Genomic DNA, 26,490 nt, shown 5'->3' on the forward strand with positions numbered 1-26,490 from the left:
ATAACTGTGAGGATATCCGTCATCTCCAATTATCTCATTCGGTGTCCTTGGACTGCACATGCACACCAAAAACACACACGTACACTGATTGACTTGTGAATACGACAGAAAACTGGATGATTCATTGTCATTAAATAACTCTTTCTCCTGCAGAAACTTCCTAAACTAACAGGTTTTAAAGAGTGTATCAGTGCTGTCAAGTTAATGAAAAGGTTCTGATGGCATAGAAAACAAATCACGTGCAATTACAATGTTAACAATATAATTAGGTTTCATTTGCCTTTTGAAAATAAACATTGATAGCTATCATAGCACTTGTTGCTTTTCCCAAGAATTGATTTCAGCTGTCAGAAATCACATCAGATTTACCCCATGGAGTTGTGGCCTTCAGCCAAAAACATCCAGAGGTATGTGACCCATATGTTCCGCTAGGCTGTCTGAACATTCAGACCAGATTACCCGCTGACAGATAAAACCCTCCAACAACATTCTCCTGCAACTGTGGCTGCACTAATTTAACGCTCCGGTACAACCAAGATGAGCTGTCACATTAGAAAAGAGGAGGGACAGAGCCCCGTTGCATGTCAGGTCGACAGTTTTGTTTTTATTCAAAACTGAATACCTGCGAGGGGATTCAGGTGAGAGGAGCGATGAGAATAGGTGTTATTGTACACACCTGTGTATTTCTGCAAATACATTTGGTTGAATATTGTGAGTTGAATGGGAGTAATAAAATAGGTATTTGAATGTGAATTATGGGAAAATTGGTTGATGTTGATCAATCGCTAATTGATTGGGGATTTACTGAGTAGACAGTCTGGCGGCTGCAATGACAGCATGCTACTTGGTGAGAATATTTGGACAATTTGCATTTAATTGCATTTTACATATAACATCATTCAGTTTATTTATTATAAACTGCATTTAGAATAGTCCTGTTGAAATGAGCGATAGTTTGTTTGCTTAGAAAGTTCGGACTATTTGAGGAGGTGTGAATAGTCAATCAAACTGGTGCAGTTTAGAAAAAGAGGACTCTAGTTGACTTTAAGTGAATGAAATGTAGGAAGCGGACTATAGCACAGCTCACTGTGGGTAAACAACTCAATACAGGTGTGTGTGTGTGTGTGTGTGTGTGTGTGTGTGTGTGTGTGTGTGTGTGTGTGTGTGTGTGTGTGTGTGTGTGTGTGTGTGTGTGTGTGTGTGTGTGTGTGGCAAGATAGCTGGAAGAAATAGCTTGCTGTCAGACATGAAGTGACAAGGTAATAGCTCTAATAGAAATATGGACATGAACATTTTTTTTTTTTTTGCAATTGCTGGTCAGAATTCATAAGAACAATCACATTTTCAAGCCATTTGCCAGGAAATGGAGGCTGTGGGATCCAGCCATACAGTTAAGCAGTGCTCCACAAAGGTGAAAAAAACTCAACTAATGTATAAATATATGACATTATCAGAAGAGCTGGCAGTTCAGGAGAAGAAGAGGACAAGTTTCCTGGGTATTAAGAACCAGAGGCCAATCTTAGCATGTACAGTGCCAAAACAGGCCAGAAGGAAAATGTCATTCAAATGGTTTGGTTCATTTGATAAAATGTACTGTGACACCAAAACTCAGACAAGCAGAATGCGGTAAACCTCGTTCAGACCAGGTCCACTGGAATACTAGGTGTGAAAATCATCCTACTTCTTCTGGTTTGAAAATAATTTGAGAGCTTCAGTCTTGTTTTTGTACTTTACTTCCTGAATAGGAAAATTCGGTTTGAAATTAGTGGTTAATTGGAGACGATAAAGTGTTACGGCGTTAGATTAGCGGCAGCGCAGGGCAATAAATGAATAGACAGTAAAGCGGATGCACAAAATGATCGAAACATAAATACTGCCAGCCAGCAGATGGCTGCATTGAAAGGTTCAGTGTTAATAAAAAGCAGCTGGTGTTTTTGTCTGACCTTCATCTAATGAATGTCCTGCAGTGAGCAGAGAGTAACTCCCCAATGGCAAGTGTGTAACTCCTCTGATGGATGACATGCATCTAGTGAGAAAGCATGCTCTCACAATGCACCAAGTCATGTTTAAGCACCACACTTTTAGGCACAGATTCAGTTTTAAAACAGCTTTCGTGTATGTAAAAGTTTGCCATACATCCATGTGACATATGCCTCGCCTCGTGAAGGTATAATGAAATCTGTTTATTCTCCTGTTAAAGTTGCATGAAATTAAAAGTATTTCGTAACGAGGACTTAAAAACGAACTGGGTATATTCTGATTGAAGTATTTTTGTTGTTGTTGTAATTTTATATAGTGGCCAACTGCTAGGGATATGTGCATATTTTCTGTTACCACAACAAAGCAGCATTTTTATTACTGAGCTGCTTTGAAATATGTCTGTTAAATTGGCCACTTCCCACTTGATTGTACTCACCTTCTTCAAATTCAACAACGTTCGTGTTCAGAAACCATTAGTTAATTTAGTTTTACCTAAGATGAACATTTTACACTTATCAATGACAGCATGACTGCTTGTATAATAAAATATCAATATTAGGATATAGATAAATTGCTTAGAACATAACTAACATGTGTGAGGACATTGTGGCGGATGGGTGTCAGGAAGGAAGAACATGGCCAGCATTTGGGCAGCTAAATCTCTTGGTTATTCACACATTGGCTCATTTAATGACCCAAATAACATACGGTATCCTTTGCTTGGATCTGTTGACATCATTAAAAGCTGTAATGGTGTGTAATGATGTGATAAGATTGTATCCTGTCAGAAAACAGCGGCAGGGTGTTGACTTCTAGCACTATTGCCATAACGATGGCCACGAAATATTGTCAGGACATAAGCTGTCCACCTGCTGGGGGTCTTTGATGTGGTTCAAAGTGTAGAATGTGTTCCGAGGTTTCAGTAACTGCTATATCCTCAGGGTTGTGTGCAATACTTGGGGTGTGTGTGTGCTTGACCTCCTCTGATTGCAGGGTGCGACTGGCAGCTATGTTCACGCAGTTGGAGATCGTTCGGGACATTTAGGAGGAGCATAAAGAGGAGTGAATTCCCTAACACAAACACCAGATTCTCCCTCATGTTAGATTTTACTCTAATAATCCTTCACTTACATCTTTTGTGTTCTTCTTCCAGGAAGAAGCATTGCTCTGGTCTGGAGAATGTTCTCTGTTTGGCATGCATAGACAAATTCCAGTCTCCTGAGGATTTAATCATGTTATTAATCTGCATTGATAATCGACATAGTGCAACAGAGAAAACAGACAGTTTTCCTGAGATCCTAGACCTATTGTGGCTGAACCATGATAAAAGAGAAGGTTGTACAGGTTTGTCTTAAGGAGAAAGGACAACAAAGAATGGCTTCTGGACAAGTGACTGCCTTCTTTACTGCCTTCTTTACTGCAACATGGCAGTAAAAAAGGCAGTAATGGCAGGCAGTATGCAGCATAAAATTAATCCGTGCTTCCAGATTGTTTCGTCTATTTGTACAAAAGAATATTAAAACCCAGTCCTTGCCCTGATTGATTCTGGATCCCAACAGAACCTCATCAACCCTGATAGTCCTCCTGCAGGGTAACAGGGCCAGAGATTAGGGTTGAGGAGGTTCTCCAGTGTTACATATGAGGATGAGATCAGGGTTGATGAGATTCTCTTGTGTAAGCTGCCAGTCCAGAACCTCCTGTTCACGTCACCTCCCTTGATGACCGTTCCCTTGAAACTGGTTTAAGGTTGCCTCTGGCTCCAGATCCATAACACTCACATCAATTTGACCAAATTAGACATTGAATCCATGAGATCTTACTCTTCACCTTCTAATTTACTACCCTCCAAGACACATATTGACCATTTTGAATACTTATTTGTGCTCTTTGGTCTGATTAACCCCCTGAATAATGTCTCAAGCCCTTATTAATCATGTCCTCCACGATTTCCTTAACATTTTAGGTTTTGTCTACCTTAGTGACATCCTTATTTTCCCACATACCCAGTAGAACACCAGAATCATATCAGACAAACACTCCAACAACTCCTGCAAAACTATATCTTTGTCAAAGCTGAGAAGTATGAGTTTCATAAAACATCCTAACCTAACCTTTCTCAGTTACCTATTTGAGAGCAGACAGGTCAAGACGGACCCAAAAAAGATTAACAAACATCATGACAGTTACTTGTGTATCTTAAAAATAAATATATTGTATCTCATGGGTCTTAGTTTGCTTCATAGTTGAGATTTAATAAGGTTTCAGTGTGTTTTCTCTCAGTTCTGACCCTGATTTTCTGTCATATTTACTTCTTGCTCAAGTTTGAATTGATCTCGCACTTGTAGTATCGGTCCACATTTGTTGTTTTGTCCATTTTTATTGATTTAATTTTATTTGTATTTGTTGCTTTCTCTACATTTTCCACTTTTTACATAAATTGGTCAGGCACTTTTTCACAGAAATAACATGGTGCATGAATAACAAGGGGCAAATACAATTGCTACTAGAAACACAATAGAGAAATAGAATTCAAAAACTGTTGTTCCATAAGAGCAAGTTTAGTTCGCCTTCACTTTTTATGTACCCACTACATTATGTTGAGCTTGTCTATCAGACAAAATCCAACAAAATCCACAAATGTTTGTTGTTGTGAAATGTAGTCAACTTTAAAGGTGGGTGGAAACTTTTGCAACACGATGTATTTATCACGTATCTGCTGCTTAAAATCTTGCAGGTTACTTAGAAATCCTAGCTATATATTTTAGGTTAAATTTGACAATTAAAATATACTTTTATCTAAATGCAATATGTCCACTTTACAATTAGTTACACTGTCAGAGGTCAGGATTCAACAAATCTGTCTGATGTCATGAATGTGAGAAATGATGAGGAAAATAACCATGATTTGGGTGCTTACAAACATTTTAATCTGCAGCTTTGATCATAAACAGCCCTGAAGTTTGTTTTACTACAGTGATCTAGCCTGATTTGAAAGTCACCTCGGTGTGTCCAAAAACTTGACTTTTGCTAAAATGAAGCAGCATAAACAATTTGTTTTGCTCAATCTTGTCTCCAATTGATATTGGGTCTTTTTTTCTGTCCCAATTTTTATTGTTTTTAAAGAAAGGTATATTTACAAGAAATATCTGTTATAGCACATCTGTGGGTCATACTGGCACATATCAACATGTTTGGCTCGTTAAGCGTTAATGAACAGTTAAGTACCATAATATTTGTCTTCATTCGGTTCTGCAAGTACAATTGAGCCGTGTGATTGAGGTTCTCTCCATGTAAGAATAAAACACAGGTCAGAACTTTCCTGAGCTTCAGTGACAGCCCTGACAACCAAGAGTAAGCTTTCCGAAAAGGTTTAGCGGTGCAGGAAATGAGTTTCAACCAGGATCAGTTTTGTCTGTACACATTACATTTTGTCACACAGTGCTTACTCTGCTTTGCTGAAGGCTATTAATCTCCTGTGAAATTAAAACAAAGGTTTGTCTTTGTGGATTCTCCGCTTTATGACTTGAGAAGTGAGATTCAGAGCAGCAGCTCAAGTATTGCTCCCAATTTACTGTTCTGAAGAAATCCAAATAATGTCAGTGCTTGTGACTGGCTGATGGTTAAACAGTCTCTTATCTGTAGACACAGTATATTATATATATATATATATATATATATATATATATATATATATATATATATATATTATGTATTAAAAAATCACAGATGTTAATTCCCATCTGAGTGGTGCTTCTGTCTGCAGAGTCTCTAGCAACATAGACTTCAGCTTGGAAATTGTAACCATTGTACTGCTAAAGTTCCCAACTGGCAGTGAATGTGTGTGAATCAGTTTTAAGGTCCATAAATACACCTAAATACTGAATATATGTCAATACACATGCATATAAGTCATCGTGAATGTACATAAGACATCCTCTGCCTTATTTCTATTTTGTATTTTTATTTTCTTATCTACTTCTTTTTGATCCACTGTATAAATGGGAGCGCACTGTATATACCTGATGCACCTTGTCCTACTTTGGCACCTTCTTCTGATTACTGAGCCGATGTGACATGTGAATTTCTCTTATGTGAGATCAATAAAGCCTATCTTATCTTATCTTATAATCCCTACATAGCCCAGGTTCCTTTCCCCCGTTTTTCTATTTAAAGAAAACATGCTCATTTCCTGTCTGTGGGCAATAATAAAAAGCCATTCTATAGGTAAACAGTAATTTGGTTTATAACCAGTTAATTGTTTTATTTATAATATTCTGAGCAAGCGTGTGCCGTAATTATGCAATGTAGTTTTGAGTAATAGTGCCACATTGTTTGTAACCTACATTTAACCTTATTGTAGATTCCTACAAAATACTTCAGCTGTTGCTGGAGCAAATTTTACAATGCTGAACATGTTTGTTTGGCAATAATCCTGGAGGACCTTTGCCCTCCCTGCTTAACTTAAAAAAAAACAATCAGATAGTAAAGCAAGGAGTCATTTTGTTCTCATTTCTTTATTTTTTATATAAAAAAAAATTGCTTAAAAAAGTACATTGTAAGAAAGTCAATAGAAGATAAAAAGTAGGACTGCAATGTCATGAACATTGGATGAGAAAAAAAGTCTTGGAAATGTCTCTCATGGAAATGGCTTATGCAAATATAAACAAATAAAAGGTTGTCCCTTTCATTATTGTTTCCTGCAAAGTAAAAAAATAACATTAAAAATGGCAGTGAAAAATGTACTCATAGAAAAGAAGAATGCACTTAATAAATGTATGTACCTGTTGGGTTTTATATATATATATATATATATATATATATATATATATATATATATATATATATATATATATATATATATATATATATATATATATATATATATATATATAAATAAAATTGATAGAAGTCCATGAAAGGAAATGTTATTAAGACAAATCAGACAATATTTGGGTCCCAATAAAGACACTGACTTACTCTGTTCTAGATGTCTGTCTGTGAGACCTCCTTGTTAAATAAAACTAAAAAGATGCAACAAAAAAGATGCAACAGTTCAATAACAACCTTTCACTTTTGTAACTTTTCATTTTCCTTTCTGACTTAAAGGAAGAAATAACTGGCGCATATGCATTTTTAAAGATTTTCTGAGAGGTATAAATTACTGATCATATGGTACAAAACTCAAAGCAATCTCTTTGGGGATGCGTGCGTCTTACTGGGAAGTTGGCTTCAAATGAAAGCTTTGCCAAGCTTCTAAAAAATAAAATGCCCAGACTTTTCAAGTTGCTCACATGGAAATGGAAAATGTTACATAACACTCCAGATGCAACACATCATTTTATATATTTAGTGTCACAGAATCATGTTTCTAAAGCATTTCTACCAGTGGGTCAAAATCCTCTCAGCATATTCCAGTAAAACTGCTCTAGTATTTATTCAGTGCACCCACAATTTCATCTGATATGCAGATAAACATGTAAAACAACTATACTTCTGCAAAAATTCCTATTCCTAAACATCTACCTCAGTTTAGATACAAATACAAATATAGGAAACATGTAAATAAAGACCTTGAATTTTCAAGTAAGTAGGCCTGAAATCAGGCTTGGTCCATACAGTACAAACATGTTCTGAAATGTTTTTCTTCACATTATGAGATTAAAAAAATAAATCATTTCAAATCCCATTCAGTTATTTAACTGAGAAAACAATGCTGCTTTAATACCTTATTTTGCGAGCAAAGACAACTACTTCAAATATCCACAAGAGTTTGATCAATGCCTATGAAAGGTTTAAGGATTTAGCCACTGCCCTTTGTATAAAAAAGTTGTTTTTCTTCCCCCTACTACAATAATAAAGACTCCGGCAAGTTGAAGCACTGTAGTGAAGCTAAAATAATTTTTCAGCCAGCATGCCAGCCTTCAGATTTTCATGTTGACCAAAGTCCAAAAAAATAAATAAATAAACTGAGCAATCATAATTAGGTTAAGAATTAACCAGAGATCTACAGTTTTATGTTGAAGTCAATTGGCTCCAACTTTGTATTCCATATGAGCATCAGCATATTAGTTTTTGAGTGTTATAAATTGATTTCTATTTGTGTTTTAATCCTAAAAGACCGACTGAATTTAAAAACTCTCAGTTAAGGCGTAATATTTCACTGTTTGGCTCGTTCACAGGTTTAACCCAGGTTTGATTATTGGAGTTCTGTCCATTGAGTTATTAGCCAGCCATTGCTTGTTCTGTCTGCAGCTGGTAAGAGAACCCTGCAGACAGACTCCCAACTAGTACCAGAGAGAGAAATGTATTACCGGTAATTTGTTAGGATCACCAGTCCCACAGGGGTGACCAGACCTTAAAAAAAAAAAAAAAAAATTAAAAAATAAATAAATATGCTCATGAGGGACATTACCAGCACCATGATGGCGTCATACATTTTAAATTAACACAGATCGCACATTAATTCAGCTCTGCTGTGCCTATTAGTGCACAACAATGAATTAGCAAGAGTTTAGAAAAAACATTAACCGTTTTAATAAAACTGTTAAAAGAGTTTCATAAATCTATTCAAGGTTTATCAGAAAACAAAACTTTTGTTGTTAAAGCTTATAGTTTTTAAAGTTTATCATAAGAACATTGTATAACTTTTGTGTTGTTTGTGGCAGTTGTTTGTTTCTTGTGTGACTTCTACAGTGTTGCTTTACATCGTGCTCTCCTCCGTTTGGAGTTAAAAATAATTTTGGCAAACTTGACAAAAAGCTCTGAGAATCGCCTTTCGCTGGTCTTACCGAATTCTAAACTGTTCTGCTGTCTTTGTTGTAGCTGCATATTCTTGTCTTTGAGGTGGTTTCCATTATATCTTGTATACATTAAAATCCTTTAGCTGTTCTGTTTAATTTTACTAGCATCGTGGGTTGCTGTTTGATTGGCAACCAACGCGACTTTGCGACGATGACTGCTTCCTTTACATTTCAGGGAAAAGTGCCTGTTCATTTGTATTTATTTATTTATTTTTTGTACTTTTCAGAACTTGATCCAGCCAAATGCAGGACAGGAGTGACAGTGACCTGGACAGGATTAGAAAATGTGGCACAGTCCCACACAAGTCAGGGCATTTAGTCACCCTAGGTCCAGGGATATTGTTTATTTGCTTCATATAAAAAGTATAAAACTATTGTAATTAAAATGTACTTGTTTTAAATAAAAGGTGACAGCCTGTATACAAAACTCTTTGTCCTCACTTAAACATAATCATGGATCTAGGAACTTTGTTGTGGCAGTAGCAGCACAAAGTTTAGCACCAACCTTCTACAGCTACATAAAGCTCTTATCTATGTTTTTTGTGGTTGTACTTTGCTATATACTAATTAGGTACTGAAATAACTCTGGTGTTGTAAAGTAGATCTCAAAGTAGGTCAAAATATGGAGGCTTGACAAATTCTGTAGAAAATATAAGTGAATGCGTTGCTTCGGAGGCTGAACTTGACAATTTTTTTTTCTAAATACCTCCCTTGTAACATTTTATGCAGCTGTTTCCTACTTTGATTTGTACAGTTTTTTAAGTAAAACAATATTGTTATTGTGCTACTGTTACATAGATAAAGTCTCTACAAACAGACTACCAGAGCATTTACTTTTTCAGGGCTACTATTTAGACTGCATGTGCATCCGAAGGCTATCTAGAATGAACCCTGATACTGTACCTCTGGTGCTATGGCTGAACACATTACCAAAACTTTTTTTTTTTTTTATCTAAGACAGTGTTAAAAAGTTATGTTTTTAAATCCTTAAAATTTGAAGAAAGAAAATGTGTGCCCTCAAAATACCCCTTTTTAATCCAAGATGGAAATGTACATTTAAAGAGAACGGTTGATCCAGGGGTGTTGAGGTACTGTGGCACAAAGCTGCCTTATGTGGGTTTCAAGTTGTCAGGCACTACAGTAGAATTCAGTCATAGCATGCCAAAACCCATATGTATAATTGTATCACCATCTGATGGCAAACTAGCTGTATCCTTAACCTATGAGGTAGGCATATGTAGTAAAATGTTAACATCTAGAAAGATGCCTGCACCAACTTTGCCATACAAAAGTGGAGGACAAGAGCACCAAGAGCCCAGTAGTTTCATACTGACGTAATAAGTAATTAAGGAAGTTCACGTTAGTGAGCAGCAGTGAAATAATTTCAGGTTTCATGGATGACATCTTGGTCATAATCAGGCTGCAGATGAGCATAACGGCGTACACTACCATCATTATGAAGCTGACTCCCAGTTACGAGGCAAATTAACACAGAAATGTGCTGTTCTCAGAATAACATTCAAAGGACCTCACTCTGTTACAATAAATGACACTTTGCTGCCGTTGTGATAGCACATGGTAACGGGATAAGATTTGTATCATTTAATCTCACATCTCCTCCCTAGGTGGCATCATGTGTGAGAGGTCAAAGACCACCAAAGGGAGCGCCCTTATAAGCCCTATCATAACAAAATCTGTAAATGAGGCTATTTACTTGATTATTTCTTTTGTCTAGAGGTTTATTTATAAACTAAGATTAAATGGGTCTAATCTATTCTTTATCTTTTATCTGTATTATATAGTATACAGTATGTTACAGTGCTAGGAGTAAATCTAAATAACCATTCAAGTATTGTGGTTGAAATACAAATACTGAGAGGTTGAGCTCACTCTACATAGACACGCTTTTCAAAAACTGCATCAAGTAGGTAAACCGATACTAAAGATGTACCCATTAGTCAGCTTTGTCCCTCCCGTTTAGACACAGATGTTATTGCTTCTATGCCATTTGCTGTAGCAGTTTCTCAGAGTTGTCAAACAAAGCGTCTTGTGACAAGTGCTGCAGTAGATTGGTGACTTTCTTTTGCAGACCACACATGACCTCCTTCCAGCAGTGGCCCGATTTCTGGAGGTCACGTTGCTCATTTTTTCAAAAAAGTAAGCAGGCAGGTGCCCGAAACCAGGCACATCGCACTCTGCAGCAGGCGCCTCACCGGTGGAAACCTTCTGGCCATCTTCCTCTGGACAGGAAGGAGCTGAGGCAAGTTCCACGTTGGACGGGGAGGAAGGCGGCGCGGCGGTCACTGCATCAGGCTGGACATTCATTGGAAGCACGGGGGGCATTCTGAACGGAAAGACAGGCAGCATGAGGTTTTGCGGGCCTGCCCTGCGTGGAGTAGAACCAATCTGAGCCAGGGACAAAATGAGTTCTTCTCTAAAGCTTTTCTGTGTACCTACAGGCCGATTTTGCATTTTGCACATTTCTTTGTGCAGGATAAAGGAGTTTACTGTTGCTATATCGACAAAGTGATAAAACAGAGTTTTGTACCACCGCTGTGTTTTATGAAGGACATTGTAGTAGCCGATTAGTGCATCTGACAGGTCGACGCCCCCCATGTGTTTGTTGTAATCTTTGACGCAGCCCGGAATGGGCATGTGGTTTACGATCCACTGTCCGTCTTTGTTCTTCACTTTTCGGCTTACCATCTCATTGCTGTAAGCTTTATGCATGGTGGTGCACATTGTCACCTCTCGGCAGTCAAACCACTTAACAAACAACAGGGCTCCCTTTCTGATCCACCTTATGGTTCCTCTGGGGGTTTTTTCCGGCATGTTGTTGGTTTTTGCCTTGGGGAAACCGGTTACGTTGGAGCGAATGGTGCCACAGGCCCAGATCTTCCTCGTCAGAAGGTCGAGGAAGAGCGTCGGACTCGTGTAAAAGTTGTCGACGTACAGCTTGTAGCCTCTGCCCAGAAAAGGGATGTTGAGCAGTCTCATCACGGCGTCGTAGCTTATCCCCTTCCCCGTGGGTTCCCCATCTTTCCCCACATAGACAAAAAAGTTTAGGGTGTAGCCACATCTTGAGTCTGCCAAGACATAGAGCTTAAACCCCCATTTTGTCGGCTTATTTCTGCTGTACTGCTTAAAGCCAAACCTGGCTTTGCTCGCCACCATTCGTTCATCGATGGATATGTGCTGGTGTGGGTGAAAGTGGCTGTGACAGGCCTCCAGAATCTGGTCATACAGGGGCCTTATCTTAAACAGCTTGTCAAAGCCCTGTGTCCCCTTCTTTTGGTCGTTGGCGGCCTCCTTGGCCGGATCGTTCATATGCAGGCTGCGGGATATGGCTAGGAAGCGTCTGCAAGGCATGACGGAAGCAGGAAATGGCAGACTGAACAGAGTGGATCCTCTCCAGAACTCTTTTAGAGTTTTTAGTGGGACAATGCCCATGTAGAGGACGAGGGAGATGTAAGAGTACATATCCGCAGCTGTAACAGGCACCCAGCCTTCCCTCTGGCCTTGGCATTTCTTTGCTCCATATGTATTAGTGTTTTTTACCAGCGTATCAATTACCGTAGTGGTGAAGAATAGCTGAAACAGCTCCAGCGGTGTGTAGTGTGCTGTTCTGTTCAGCTGAGGACCCACGTCCCTCTGTGGACGGAAGCGTGGCTGAACTGGCTCAGTGTCTTCCTCATCGATGTTTCGCCAGCGGTCTTCATCATCCTCTCCATCTTTGCCTGGCCCTGTATCTTGCCTCTGCCGCTTCTTGCTTCGAGTGGTCCTGCACGGGCTGAAGAGTCTCTTGCGGGGGCTGCTGGAGGAGGAGCCTTTTTTGGGGGTAGTTTTGTTGTTGACCTTCTCCCCCCACGTCTTGGATGCAGATTTCAGGGGCGAGGACAGTTGAGAGGCGTACGCGGAGCGACATTGCCTCCTTGAAGCTCTTCTCCTTGCAGGGCTACAATTCCACTCGTCACCGGAACTGTCCTCAAAAGTGAAGGCTTTCCTGTTGGCGAAGGAGATGGATGAGGGTTAATGACACGTTAGGTGATAGTTTTTGTTTGAACAAAGCTGCGACATCGTCAAACAGTTTAACATTCTGCTTTGACCCAGCAATACAAAAAATAGAGTAAAGAAGATTTCAACCTGAACTGATACATTTTTTTTTAAGTTATTTGCATTCAGTCTCTCTGACAGGATCCTTAGCATTGTGCTGTAAGCATGGATCAGTTACAGGTAACAAGGTTTACCAAGGTGTTAAAAAAAATACGTTCCAATGTTTTGGGGATTTTATGTTTAGAAACAGCTAATATTTCCCATCATAACTTTTCTACAGTTTAAAGTCATGTTCCTATACACAGCTCATGCGGAAACGTCACACTACTTCAGACTTGAATCAAAGGTTGTCAGTCTTTTTAGGCCCTTTTTTAAAACTATAAATAAATATGGATGGATGGATGGAAATAAGACAGGTAAACTATATATTTATGCACTCTGTTTTCTTTTTTCCTTTTTTATCCAGACATGGTGAGCACTTACATGAAATTTAATTCTTTTCTGAACATTTCAAGATTGCGTGCAAACCCTGTTTCTATGAGATCGTATAAAAAGTGCCACTGTGACTGGCGCTTTCTCCAGACCACTGATACCTGTTGTTACATTGCACTCCCACAGACAGACACATTAGTCTGTTGGAAATATTTCCTGTCAGAACGAACACGGACAGTCATGGTGCGGAGACTGAAGGAGTGCCACGGATCATCGTTATCAGAGCGATACTCTTTTAAAACCCCAATTGGCCACTTAGTAATTTATTCTATACAGGGCTTTGAATTAATAACAAAACACCAATAAATACATTTTGCATATCATTACATATACATATAAATGTATATTATTTCAGTGACTGTTTTTTTATTTTGAATTTTTGTGTTAATGTTATGTGGTGTTTTTACTAAAGATTATCCAAACATGAGACTCACATGCCTATTATGGTCTCAGTTTCAACCTCTTCTTCGGTGTGATCCCTTGGACTGGATCTAGCAGTGTGTTATAAAAATGCTACAAACTCTTTTTGTAAAATTGTACCAGTATTAAACAATAAAACTTAAGTGGCCACGTTGTATTACTCAGACTTAAACGGATGTGACATTTGTCATTCTTTCGTTTCTCTTGGGAAAAAAAAACTTTCTAAGCCTACAGTTGACAAACAGGTTTAATTATGTATATCACTGACTGATTGCACTGAAGCTGTTGACTCTTTAACGAGCGGTTAAGATTAAGGGTTGGAGGAGCCGGCTTGTCTCCTTGAGGCCCACTGATATAAGTGAGAATTGTTGTCGGTTTTCAATAAAGCTCAAGGTTGATTTATTTATTTTTTGTTAGTTTTCTTTTGTTTTTGCTCCAACCGCTGTATAGATTACTTCACTGAATTAAATAATACTTTTCAGGGACATTTTAAAAAGGCTGGTCTTCAGCGAAAACACAATAACACTTGAATCTTTTTCAAATATGAGCCAGCAGGAGGGCAGGTTTTTTCGAGTCCATAATACTGTGAATATTGTTAACAAACCAGTAAAGAAAGGAATTTATAGAAAGTTAAAGCTTGGAGCTGTTTACAGTCCTTGCAGCAGACTGCTCTGAGCAGCGCCCTGTCCATGAGTGTCCAGTCTACAAAATAATGCAAAGCCACACGCCCCCTTATCTGTAACAGCCCGACTGGCTCCTCCCAAGACCTATTAGGACACATAACACTGAAGTGGCCTCCAAAAAAATGACAAAGGTCTGCTTTGTGTGCAGTTTTTCACAGCATTTGAATTTATTGGGTGCCGTATTAAAAGGACCTCCATCAGTTTGAAGTTTTAACCTGAAACAAAACGTCCATCTATCCATCCATTACCTCTGCCCACGCCCACCTATCCATGAGGGTTTGCGGGGGTGGTGTGTGTGTGTTGGGGGGGGGGGGGGGGGGGGATCTCTAGTGGTCACTAGTCGAGAGGCAGGATATAGGCTGGAAATTGCCTGTCTATTACAGGGCAACAGACACACACACACACACACACACATAGTAAGGGCAATTTGGAATAACCCAATTAACCATACACATTTGTGGTCTGTGGGGGGAAGCGGTAGGTCCCAAAGAGAACCCACTCTTGCATGGGGAGAACATGCAAACACCATCCTTAGAGACCCCGGGCTGGGAATTAAACCCATGACCTTCGTGCTGCGAGGCAACGATGCTAACAACTGTGCCACTCTGCAGCCAGAAGCAAAAGATGCTGCTGTTAACAGGCTGCAGCTCATCATGCAAAAACAACATCCAGATGTTTCAACAACCTGCTGCTTTCTTGTTTCCGCAGCTTCGCCGGTGTAATGCTGATGTTGCAATGAAGAGAAAACCGATATAAGAGCAGTCATGCTTTCAAAAATAACTTTGAAAGGTCTTGAAACAAAAAGCTTAAACAAATAGTGCTTAAGACCGCTTACAATATGTAATGGTCTTGGGTTTTGGAAAAAGAACAATCTATGTCTAAAAAAGAGGGAGAGTGTGAAACCAACAGTCAGAGCCAATATAGAAGATTTTGATATTTTGGTCCATTTTTTGCACATGTACAGCACACTTGCAAGTTTCTTTTTATGCAGTTTTGCAAATCAGTGGGGCAGGATGGGCAGGGCTTGGCAGCTGAGAAGCTGAGCTGCCTCAGTGACGGATGGAATATTATATTTTAAATTGCTTAATTTAGCTGATGGCAAAAAAAGGAGCTTTTTTTACTTGTCAACTGGTTTTACATTTACTTCACAATTTATACTGTATTAATCTGAACATACACACGCATTTATTTATTTTTTTGTTAATATTCAATCCTGTCTTATCACTATTGGGGGAATTTGCATAAACAAATCCTAAAAGACGTCACTTTTTACAATCTCCACCTATAATCTCCATAAATAATCTACCAACTAAACAAACTTCAAATCCAATCCAAGGTTCTCCCCCTGAACATAAAAAAACTTGCATCATTTCTCTATATATAATCAGAGAAGATAAAACCATTATTAAGTCTATGTACTTAGATACATAAAACTTTCCTCTTTTAAAAGATTGGACATACTGCCGTTTCCCCTTATCTCACATTCTCATCTCTTCCATCATGACAACACACACTGGCCTAATCTGATCAGCATCTTATTATGTGGGCATGCAGCTAATGGGAATGTCAGTCATTTTGAGATCTTATTTATGAATATGTTAAGATAGCAGATACACAAAAAAACGACAAGACTAAATGTTAAATGTAGCACTTGTATTTCGTTTTTATTATTATTTTTTTAACCCTTAAACTAATCTATTAGGCTACCTGTTCGTTACCTGTCTCGTTAAAATAACTATTTTTAACTGGGTGCAGCAGAGCATTCAAGATGGTAGCAGACCCTGATTAAACGGAGCCAAACCCCCTACATGGATGTGGGGCCTCCATCAGCTTTGCCAGCAGGGTTATGCGCGCAGACAAGTCAGGACAAAGGGGGGCTGCCACACCCCCGAACGCGCTGCCACATCCGCACGGTTCGGGTAGGGAAGCAAGATGAAATTAAATATATAAAAGCGCAACTTTGGCCGTTTTGCTGATCTGGGCATCTGTACCGGGCTGCAACACCCGCCCCTCCACTGGTGTTAAATTAAAAAAAACAAAAAACAATGGCACTAACACGGCGGTGCAGCGCGGTGCATCATGTCAAACAAGCTGGTGTTTAAGGTTGTTTTTTTTTTGTTTGTTTAGTTTTTTTGCAAAGTCATTCATTTAATGCAAAAACGCACAAAGTGTACGCCCGACTTTTGTGCCAAAACTCACTTTCCTGATCCGGGGCCCAGACCCCTGGGGACGTAGTCCTCGTCCAGGTTGGTGTGGCTGCTCGCGCTCTCTGACTCCCCATCTGACTGGAGCTTCTCTTGCTCGCCCTCAGACTCTGAAAGCCGCATTTCAGATCTGACCAGGTGAACCCGCTGTCTCTTTAAGAAAGTGTCACAGATGCGTTACCTGCGCGGTCCGGTTCGCGGTCCTTCCACAGAGGGCTCGCCCACCGCTCCACGGTGCAAAGTGATTTCTCTTACGCTGGGTCCGAGGGCCGATAGGGTTTCCATTCTACACATTACCATATATGGTCATGACCACTTCCGGGTGGTGGTGGTCTCGTTTGGGTTTCTCCCCTCGGAAAGATCCATCATGTAAATAAGTCGAGTTTTCTGGTGCCAGACACTGAAGGGACTGTTTTTTCTGAACAAGAGGATACACATATAAATAAAACATCAACTTTAAATGACTTTAATTCACTGACCTTACAGAGATTTATTTTCAAAATGAATTTATTTTTATTTCTTAATTTCTGTATTATTATTAAGAATGATAATCGTGTGCAAAATCGTTTTACACTGTTTTAATTTTTTACACATCTGCATAAATATAATAATAATAATAATAATAATAATAATAATAATAATAATAATAATAATAATAATAATAATAATAAATAATTACTATTATCATAATGTTTTTTTTTTCATGCTGATTTGAATCCAACAATATATTAACCCCATTTTCAAGAAACCTCTGGCTGATACACATTGTCTACAAGCTGTTGTGCATTAATTTATGCCTCGTGTGTGCAGTCATTTTAGCAGTCAAAGGCTCACACATCATAAATCATCTCTGATGTGACAATCATCTATCCATTTTATTTTAATAATGGACTTCTGTGCAGTTGATTTTCATTATTATATGGCAGGCAAGACTTTATGTCGGATTCAGATTTATTTATTTATTTCGCTATCTGAGAGAATCTATCTGTTGTGTAGGCATTAAAAAATCTTCCACTAACGTGCATATAATCCTCATGTTGTTGTTTTTTTGCTCCGTCTTGTGGCTTCTGCGTGGCCTGACCTCACCTTTGTCATTAAAAACAAAAGGCAGCAGTTTATTGCCCGAACCATGAACACAATGATGTAACAAAGATTTAAAAGAAAAGCCGTGCAGTCAGTTTGATCGCGTGCAGCCATTTATACATTTTAAACTGTTCTTTCAGAGCTCAACAGAATGTGCAAGCGGTAAATAGTTGTAAAAGCTGCTCTGTTTTTCTGTTTACAGCTGGAGTCATGAACAGGTTATGAATTATTCAGTCTGTCACAGCTGTGGGTTCAAAATCTGGAGAGTTTAAAGGCCCCATTTCACTCACATTTCTGTCTTATGAGGGTTTGTTTTTCATTGCACCACGTCCCAAGACACTTTAAGTATTCTTCATTACTTATTTATTTCAGATGGGTGGAAATTCTGCCTTCCACACAGTTTGCAGGAAGGTGGAGCTCCGACTAGGTACAGAGACTAATCAGAACCTGCGGGTCGGCAGGTTGCATGCAACGTTTGCAATTTATGGAGAGTCAAAAGCAATATTGATGAGATCAGATAGGTGCAGCGTTGATGCATCTGTGCGTTTTAAGATGTACCGGAAGAGAAACACTGAAAAACGCCAGAGTTTACATTGAGTTTATAGTCCACAGCAGGAACTATTGGGCTTAAAACAACAAGGCTTCAAAACATATCAAATGACAAAGACTCCAAAATATGTTGGCCCTATGCATATGAATATATTCATAGCCAAAATTCTGAAAGTTAAATAAAAATAAAGGTTTAAAGTGCTTTGTTTTGGCGGGAAAAACTCAAAACGACTCACAGATAATTGTGTCTTTTGTAAATATGAATGAACTCTCACAAATTGTTTTCAGCAGAAGCTTGATAGGTCAGGTCTTTGTTGGCTAATATTCCAGGATTTTTACAACTGTCCTGATGACTTGACAAAGGTTGAGAACAATAGTCCCTTTTCCAGAGAAAGCTGTGTAAACAGCAAATCAGAAGGGGAAATTGATGGATGTCTCCTGTGAGCTGAGCTTTTGTCCTGACAGGATGTGTGTTTAGGGAAGACGCGGATGATATATATGGCATTTTTACAAGCTCTAAACGTGGTTAAATCTTGCTAGCTTGTGCTCCAACATTACCAGAGCTCTGCACTTGCAACAATGTGCATGCAAAACCTCTCCTGGACATGGAATCTGATCTCAATACAGCTTCTGGACCCCTTGGGTTGTTGTGGGGAGCTTCCTTTGTTCGGTCTTTCTGCTTTGCATTGTGGACTGGTTGTCTTTTGTTAGCTTTTGAATCTAATCTGGCCTCATTCCTAATTACTCGTAACAAGCTGTGGTTTTTAAAGCTACATGTTCCCACTAAACTGCAATAGCCCTGCGTTGCTATTTTATTATTTTATTAGTGAGCATTGTTTTGCTTTTATTGTTACTTGTTTCTATCATTATTTTTATCTTTAGTGAGTTAGTGTTCTTATCCTTTCCTCTGTTTACTTAATGGTTTAGCTAAATGTTCCCCACATAGTTAAACAGTTTTAACATTTTAGTGTTTTAACTGGACAAGGAGGTATTTTGTTATTAAATGCTTTAGTTTCAAGAGAAGTAGAGCTTATTCTGCATGCGTGTGCAGGGCTTGTTGTTTGAACCTGCCAGTGCACAAGTTCACTCCCGTATCTGTTGGTCTATAAAACCACACCTTACCTGGCAGGTATTCATAAAACAACAACCGAGTGAGACTGAGAGCTGTTTGGCTGTTCATTCTTTATAATCAGGCACTACCCCAGCTGGTTCATTTGATTAAGAATCCCTAACCTTATTTAAAAAAAAAAGAAAAAGTTTTTAATACAGCATTAGTGGCTCGTCTTTTCACACAGTAGGCTGACAGGAAAGGGGGTTTGAGAGAGAGAGGGGGGGGTAGACATGCAGCAAAGAACCTCAGGCCGTAATCGAGGCCGGGGACTAAGGGTTGGATGGGTTGAGCTCACTACCCCTGTGCCATCGTAGCACACCATAAGAATCATTAACAATTGCCCATGGCATTTGATAACGATGTTATTCATAGCCAAACCAACGTAGAGTTGCACAACAAGCAGGTCAGCAGTAAGCGTCTGTTTTTGCCGTAAGTGTTTAAAGTGTTTAAATGCGTTTAAATCAAAAGCAGAATCTTTACTTTATCCTAAATGTGTTACTGGGATTCGGCTCGGCCTAACAGTAGCCGCAGGTGAGCTGTAGTTTGTTTTAGTGGGTGATAAGACGATAAAGTTTGCTGAAATAGAAAAGAAAGGGAGACTGCTGACTTCCAGGTAGATGCTGAGCAATAATAAATGGAAAGAAAGATGGAGGAAAAAAGAGGAGAAACCTGACAGAGAGCAGTTTCAGCCTTATTTTGAACTATCTGGATCAACCAAAGAACAACAGTGTGTGTACATCTTTTATAACTTCTTTCCCCAGATATACTGAATATTTAGGAGTGTGTTGCATCATTTTGGAGGCCTTTTCTTCTCTTTTTAAATGTTTTGTGTAAACACAGTTTGAGCTTTAATCTTTTTTTTTTTTTTTTTAATTCCTAGCACAGTGAGCTCATCAGGCGACACGTCTTTCATGATCCTTGGTTAATAATTGTGTGTGTGTGTGTGTGTGTGTGTGTATGTGTGTGTGTGTGTGTGTGTGCGCGCCTGTGTGAAACAAGGCACTAAGAGTTGAGAGAAGAACAAAACAGTTGAAGCATGCAGTTTTTTACAACACGCAGTGCAGAAAAAACTGACTCCTCTGAGTGCACAAAGCTGTTATTAATTGATATTAACATAAAAATTAAAAGTGAAAGATGGATTCAGACCGCTGCTGTGTCGTCTCTTGGTTTCCAGCGACCTTTTTTTTTGCTGCTCTGTTTTAGTCTACTCCTCAAATTCAGGTTCTCTCCTTTATGTGTAATTTCACACACTTCACTTCAGCCCATTCTGCCCACATGCCCACTCGAGGCTGTGCCGCTGAAACCTATTGAGTGCCCAGTGTGTGATTAGTAAGTAGATATGAGCCAGTTTTCAGGCTCAAGGAAGTTTTCAGCGTCCACATCTGCCATTCCATTGGTTCACAGTGCTTTTATTCCTTACCTGGTATACTGCACTCTGCTTGTCAGCTGCCAGAAAGAAGGCTCCTGCTTCGCTTACAAGAATGACAAGTCCCACCACTTTGAAATAATTCCATCCATCCATCCATCCATCCATCCATCCATCCATCCATCCATTGTTTTCTGCTTATTCGAGGTCGGGTCGCGGGGGTAGCACCTTCAGTAGGGAGGCCCAGACGTCCCTCTCCCCGGCCACATGGGCCAACTCCTTCGGGGGGAATCCCAAGGCGTTCCTAGGCCAGCTGAGAGACATAGTCCCTCCAGCGTGTCCTGGGTCTTCCCCTGGGCCTCCTCCCGGTGGGACGTGCCCAGAACACCTCACCAGGGAGGCGTCCAGAAGGCATCCTGACAAGATGCCCGAGCCACCTCAACTGGCTCCTCTCGACGTGAAGGAGCAGCGGCTCTACTCTGAGTCCTCCCCGGATGACTGAGCTCCTCACCCTATCTCTAAGGGAGAGCGCAGACGCACTACGGAGAAAACTCATTTTGCCCGCTTGTATCCGGGATCTCGTTCTTTCGGTCACGACCCAAAGCTCATGACCATAAATGAGGGTAGGAACGTAGATGGACCGGTAAATTGAAAGCTTCACTTTTTGGCTCTCTCTTCACCACATCGGATTGATACAGCGCCCGCTTCACAGCAGACGCCGCACCAATTCCGCTCCATCTTCCCCTCATTCTTGAACAAGACCCCAAGATACTTCCACTAGGGGTAGCACATCCCCCCAATATCCAGTGGGGAAAAACACATAAAGTTGTGCTGTGGAAGCGACTATCTTGTTAAGTTAACATTGTTTTAAATCTGGGGCTGGACTGCGGGCTCTAGCTGAGCAGACAGCCCGACTGACCAGCCACCAAATATCTTCTTATGCTTTATAAGGCTACACAGGAATTACTCTATGAAGTGCACAGTGAGGAAGGGTGTGGTGTTTTGGCACAATAACAACTCTAAAAGCACTCATAAATGTTGTGTTTGTTCCATGCTGTCGCTCAAGCCCTTGAATTAAAATCAAAATAGCAACAGTTATGTTTTAAATTACCTCAGGAAAATCATGCTTTACATTTGCTTTGAATTTTTATGTAAATGAAACTGCAAAACATTAGTAAATATATTCAGGTTATCATTCACACCAACATTTTGTAGTCTCAAGGCAAACTTTGCCTGATACTTTAATTACACTAAGGTTCCCTTACATCACACTTATGACTTATTTTAAAGCTCCAGTGATAAAGAAACATGATTCTATGGTTATGTGTTACCTTACATGTATGAAGCTTCTATGTGGTGTAAGTTTTCCTGCATGTTTTTTTCTGGACAATAATGGCAGGAACATTTCTTTGGGAAGGAGTTTAAACGCTGTTATCACTAAAACATTTTAGCTTTATATTCTTTTCTCTTTCTCTAAGTCTTATTTGTAAGATTTGAAGAAGCCTTTGGGTCCATGAAGACTGCCTCATGTTGACGTTGCTCCTATGCAGTAATTCTTTCTAACATATACATGCATCTCAAAACAACAAACTAGCTCCCTCTTGTTCTCAGCGAATCAAATATTAATATCTTAGTGTTTAGTCACAATCCTACAAGTATAAGAGCTGACAACTAAGCCACTCTAGAAAAGCACTACATCCACTTTGTCTTTCTCTCACTAAATAACTTAGAAAAATCAGCTCGCCCTTCTGTTTAGGCATGAAAACTCCTTAAAACAGTTTGAGGACATGTTTGTTGGCATTCTTGGTAATGAGAAAGCAGATAATGCTGTGAAGGGAGTGCCCTATGCATCTCTCACAGTCACATCCCTGCCTCATGTCTCCAACTTTTGTCCTTATCCCTATTTTTAAAACACTGAAACGAAAGAAAGGGGATGCTTGCATCTTTTATTTTTATTATTTTAGTGTCCTGTCTAAACTAAATAAATGGGATGCTTGCATCTTAAACAAACTGCATCAAATTAACCTGGTCATTAAGAGACCGAGTTTCACATTATCTACATATCTAATTTATCTGTTGTACTATTTTGCCAGGACACAACCATTGTTACTGGTGTGGCATTGAATTTAAAACAGCTACTATTAATGTAAAACATGCTGTTGTGAGAAGGGAATCACTACAACTAAGATAATCTCTGCATGTTCCAGGGAATTGTAGCTGAATCAGGCGCTAAGCATCTGATGAGGACCAAACGTTGAGGATGCAGAGAAGGGTTGGAGTTCACTGATCAATTTTCAGCTTTTCACAATAAAAAGATGAAAATTGTCTTTGCTGGCTAAACAGAGAAGCCCTTAGCTCACTGCTAGATAATCAGTTTGGGGAAAAAAAGTCATATCTCATAATTTATCAATGTTGATTTTTTTTTCTTCTGTCCATGCAACATATTATTGTATTTTTATTCAATTATTATTTATTTAATTACTTTTCCTTAGGGGTTAATAAAGTGTTTTTTTTATTGAATTGAATTGAAATCTCAAGTTTCTACAGCAGCAAAGCTCATTAAGACCTGGGTATTCAGTTCAATTCAATTCAATGCAATTTTATTTATATAGTGGCAATTCATGGAACATGTCCTCTCAAGGCACTTTCCAAATTCAATCAGATTATACAGATTGGGTCAGAAAATACAGATTGGTCAATCCTATCCATGCAAACCCAGTTGATTGCATCAAGTCTCTCCAAGCAGCATTCAGTCCTCCTGAAGAAGCGTTGAGCCACAGGGACAGTCGCCTGCATTGTCCATGGCTTTGCAGCAATCCCTCACACTGAGCATGCACGAAGGATCTAGTTTCGGAGCACTGAAAGAATGTTTTTAAATAGCTAAGAATTTTAGCCTCCAGGCATGTCTGAGGCCAATGAGAGCTCTGCAACAATTATATAGGTTACAGGGTCACATATGCCAGCAAGGCAGTTCACCAGAAAAATGTCACCATTAGCTTGGTTTCTTTAGATGGAAAATTCTCAACAACTGAACTGAGGTGAGAGCTTTATGTTATGATGGAATGGAAATGACTGCAACTGATCTCGGATCTGTTTTTATTATTGTTTGATAGTATTTAATATTTCTCCATGTTAATTGGATCTGTTTGTTTTGTCTGGCACTATAGAAATAAAACTAATTAAACGGGATACCAGGAATTCTGAGTATTATATATCTTAAACCAGAGTGGACCTGAGTTAGTCCAGATGCCATAGAGCAGTAAAATACAACATTACTACACATTTGGTGTCTTCATGATTTCTGCAACATGTCTAATTGAATTCAGTTTAGTTCATTTACGTAGCACCGTTTCACAACACATGCTATCTCTTGCCACTTTACAAAAAAGGCAGTTACATAAATTCTACATCCATCCCTGTAATTAAACAATGTTGTCAAGTTTAGCTTATTATTCAACTTGGTTAAAAAGTTTCCTATCTAAGGAAACCCAGCAGATTGCATTAATTCATTGACTCGCAGCATTCACTCTATCTGGATGAGCATGTTGCCACAGTGGACAGTCTTGTTGGGTTTGCAGCAATCCCTCTTACTAAGCATGCATGGACTGACAGCGGGGTGAAAAGCTCCCCTTTCCCAGAAATAAACTTCCAGCAGAACCAGGCTCAGTGTGAACGCCCATCTGCCGCGACCGACTGGGGGCTAGAGAAGACGGACCAGACACACAAAACGATCATAGAAGCGCTGGGAGTACTTTCTATGTGAGAGAAAAGTAAAACGTTAACGGCATCACTAGCTCCATCCTTGGCTTCGTCTTGGGGAGAAACATACCTAAGCAGATAATAAATTCTGAAAGCAAAACTAACCTTGGCAAAGGTTTTGTTCTTAAATGTAAAAACTGTTCTGAAAAGTGTTAGAGATAATTAAAACTTAAACTGTGTTAGGAACACTGCAAACGTAACTGTGTTTGAATGATCACAACGTTCATGTCAGTCATTCTTTGCCTTGGCACGCATACAGCAGGTTCTAAGATAAAAATTCATCAGAAAACTTTTATTCCAGTCAGTTTTGTTTTGTAATTTCAAGAGTCAACTCCGTCCACTATTCTAAGAGATTGCTTTACTCTTAGTGGATTATTCAGACATTCAATATCCACTATTCACTACACTAAATAACACATTATTCTAAGCTTATAGCAAAAGTTGTATCATTTGAAAGGTATAGAAGGAATATCATCCAATTTTTTGATATGCAAATAACTATCACCAATGAAAGATGGCACGTCTCATTTCACTGCTTTCAAACTGTTTCAATATCGGTGGGAAATAATTGTCCTTCTTTGAAGAAATGTTTGGGTCCAATTTGACTTACCCTCCTAAAGCTAAACAAGATGAAACGGTTCCAGCAGCATGCAGACATATTTCTGTCCCGGAGAGCGGCACAAGTAATCGCTCCTTTCAGTCCTAATTATGGGATGCTGGTAAATGGATTTTCGGCAGCTATTTCCTCCCAACAGCCACACAGTTCAAGGATGGCTCTGAATGTACATTCAGAATTGGTGGAAGGCAAATTCCAGCAGATAATTCACATTGCTCCAGGCGTACAAGGCACAGTGAAATGGACCGTTAATGTCAGACAAAGCCCAACGTTAGCTTTGTCCTTTCTTGAATACGTGTTTTAGTTTCTGTAAAGCATGGTAATTTTTATAATTCCCATTAATTCCCGGGTATTGCCAACATTAAACTATATATTGTTAGTAGTTGTTAGTTAATTTATGCAGCATAAATTTCTTGGTTTTTCCACATTTGTTGGTTTCTGTTACAATTTGTTGTAGCTTTTTGTTCAACCGAAAAGAGGATATGCTGCTGTTTTATGTTTATTTCCTTTGCCATAATTAGAATGTGACAAGCCAACCTGCTTTGATAATTTTATGTTGCTTTGTGCCAACAATATAAAAATGATTAAAGGTTATTGAAAGAAGAGAAGCTGTGATTTTCTGCAACGTATAGTTTGTTGTGACAAGGGTCGTAAAAACACAGCCTGATGCTTTTTTTCTGTGTACTGACTTATTTGGATATTATCAAGATCAACCAATAATGACAAAGTTTCCATAGAATAGGCTGCGTTGAATTTAGGATTTAGAGATAGTGACCTTTTATTAATTAACATTGATTTATTTATTTTTTTATACAAAGTTAAACTTTTTTTTCTACTTAGATTATTTTTTATATCATGAAAACTAATAGTTACATGCTTAAATATAAAAGCCGTAAATATGAAAACTGAAAAACAAATGGTGTAAAAAATGGTCTTATATAACTTGATTACGCAAGACCAAATAAGTAGCCTAAAGTACATATTTTAATCAGCCATTAGATATTTTTCCTGGATGATTTTATCTCATTTATGATTATCGTTTATAATTTTCATTACTTTTAATCCCTATCCCAATTCCAGACTTTATATTACTTCCAGACACTGCGTGTCATAAATTTAGTTTATTCCTAATTTGTGAAACTTCTTAGACGTTTATGGTCTATTTAAGAATAACCACATAGGGTTTCAATTTTAAAATACAGTATTATATAATCAGTTTTTAACATTATTTAAAGTCAGGCATTGTCTTAAAGCACATGGATTTGTTTTTATTATTATTACTTTATCTAATTAGTATGAAATAAGGAGTAGAAGGTATTTCAGTATGAAACAAACGAGGGAGAGAGACAGTGTCAAATGTCAAGGGCGGCTCTC

At 38.8% G+C, this 26,490-nt stretch overlaps 2 protein-coding genes across 2 annotated transcripts in view; one reads left to right on the plus strand and one right to left on the minus strand.

Annotated features, from left to right (window-relative positions):
* The window catches only part of LOC105931903 (protein kinase C-binding protein NELL1), a 269,740-nt gene that overhangs the window by 117,469 nt on the left and 125,781 nt on the right, over positions 1 to 26,490 (plus strand). The gene's annotated exons all lie outside the window — the stretch shown is intronic.
* On the minus strand, positions 9,327 to 16,928 carry LOC105924062 (piggyBac transposable element-derived protein 4). Its single transcript, XM_036135972.1, has 2 exons — positions 16,628 to 16,928; positions 9,327 to 12,783 (listed from the first exon to the last, which is right to left on the minus strand). The coding sequence occupies exons 1-2, from the start codon at positions 16,753 to 16,755 to the stop codon at positions 10,758 to 10,760; spliced, it is 2,154 nt and encodes a 717-aa protein (XP_035991865.1). The 5' UTR covers positions 16,756 to 16,928; the 3' UTR covers positions 9,327 to 10,757.

This window comes from Fundulus heteroclitus, chromosome 4 (assembly GCF_011125445.2).
Source record: "Fundulus heteroclitus isolate FHET01 chromosome 4, MU-UCD_Fhet_4.1, whole genome shotgun sequence".
In the NCBI taxonomy this organism is placed as follows: Eukaryota; Metazoa; Chordata; class Actinopteri; order Cyprinodontiformes; family Fundulidae; genus Fundulus; species Fundulus heteroclitus.

Bases quoted from the DNA above. Each gene is read 5' to 3' on its own strand.
- LOC105924062 (XM_036135972.1), bottom strand. From the start codon at position 16,755: ATGCGGCTTTCAGAGTCTGAGGGCGAGCAAGAGAAGCTCCAGTCAGAT. The intron at 12,784-16,627 runs GTGAGTTTTGGC...CTTCGCCAACAG, and splicing joins CTGGGCCCCGGATCAGGAAA to GAAAGCCTTCACTTTTGAGG.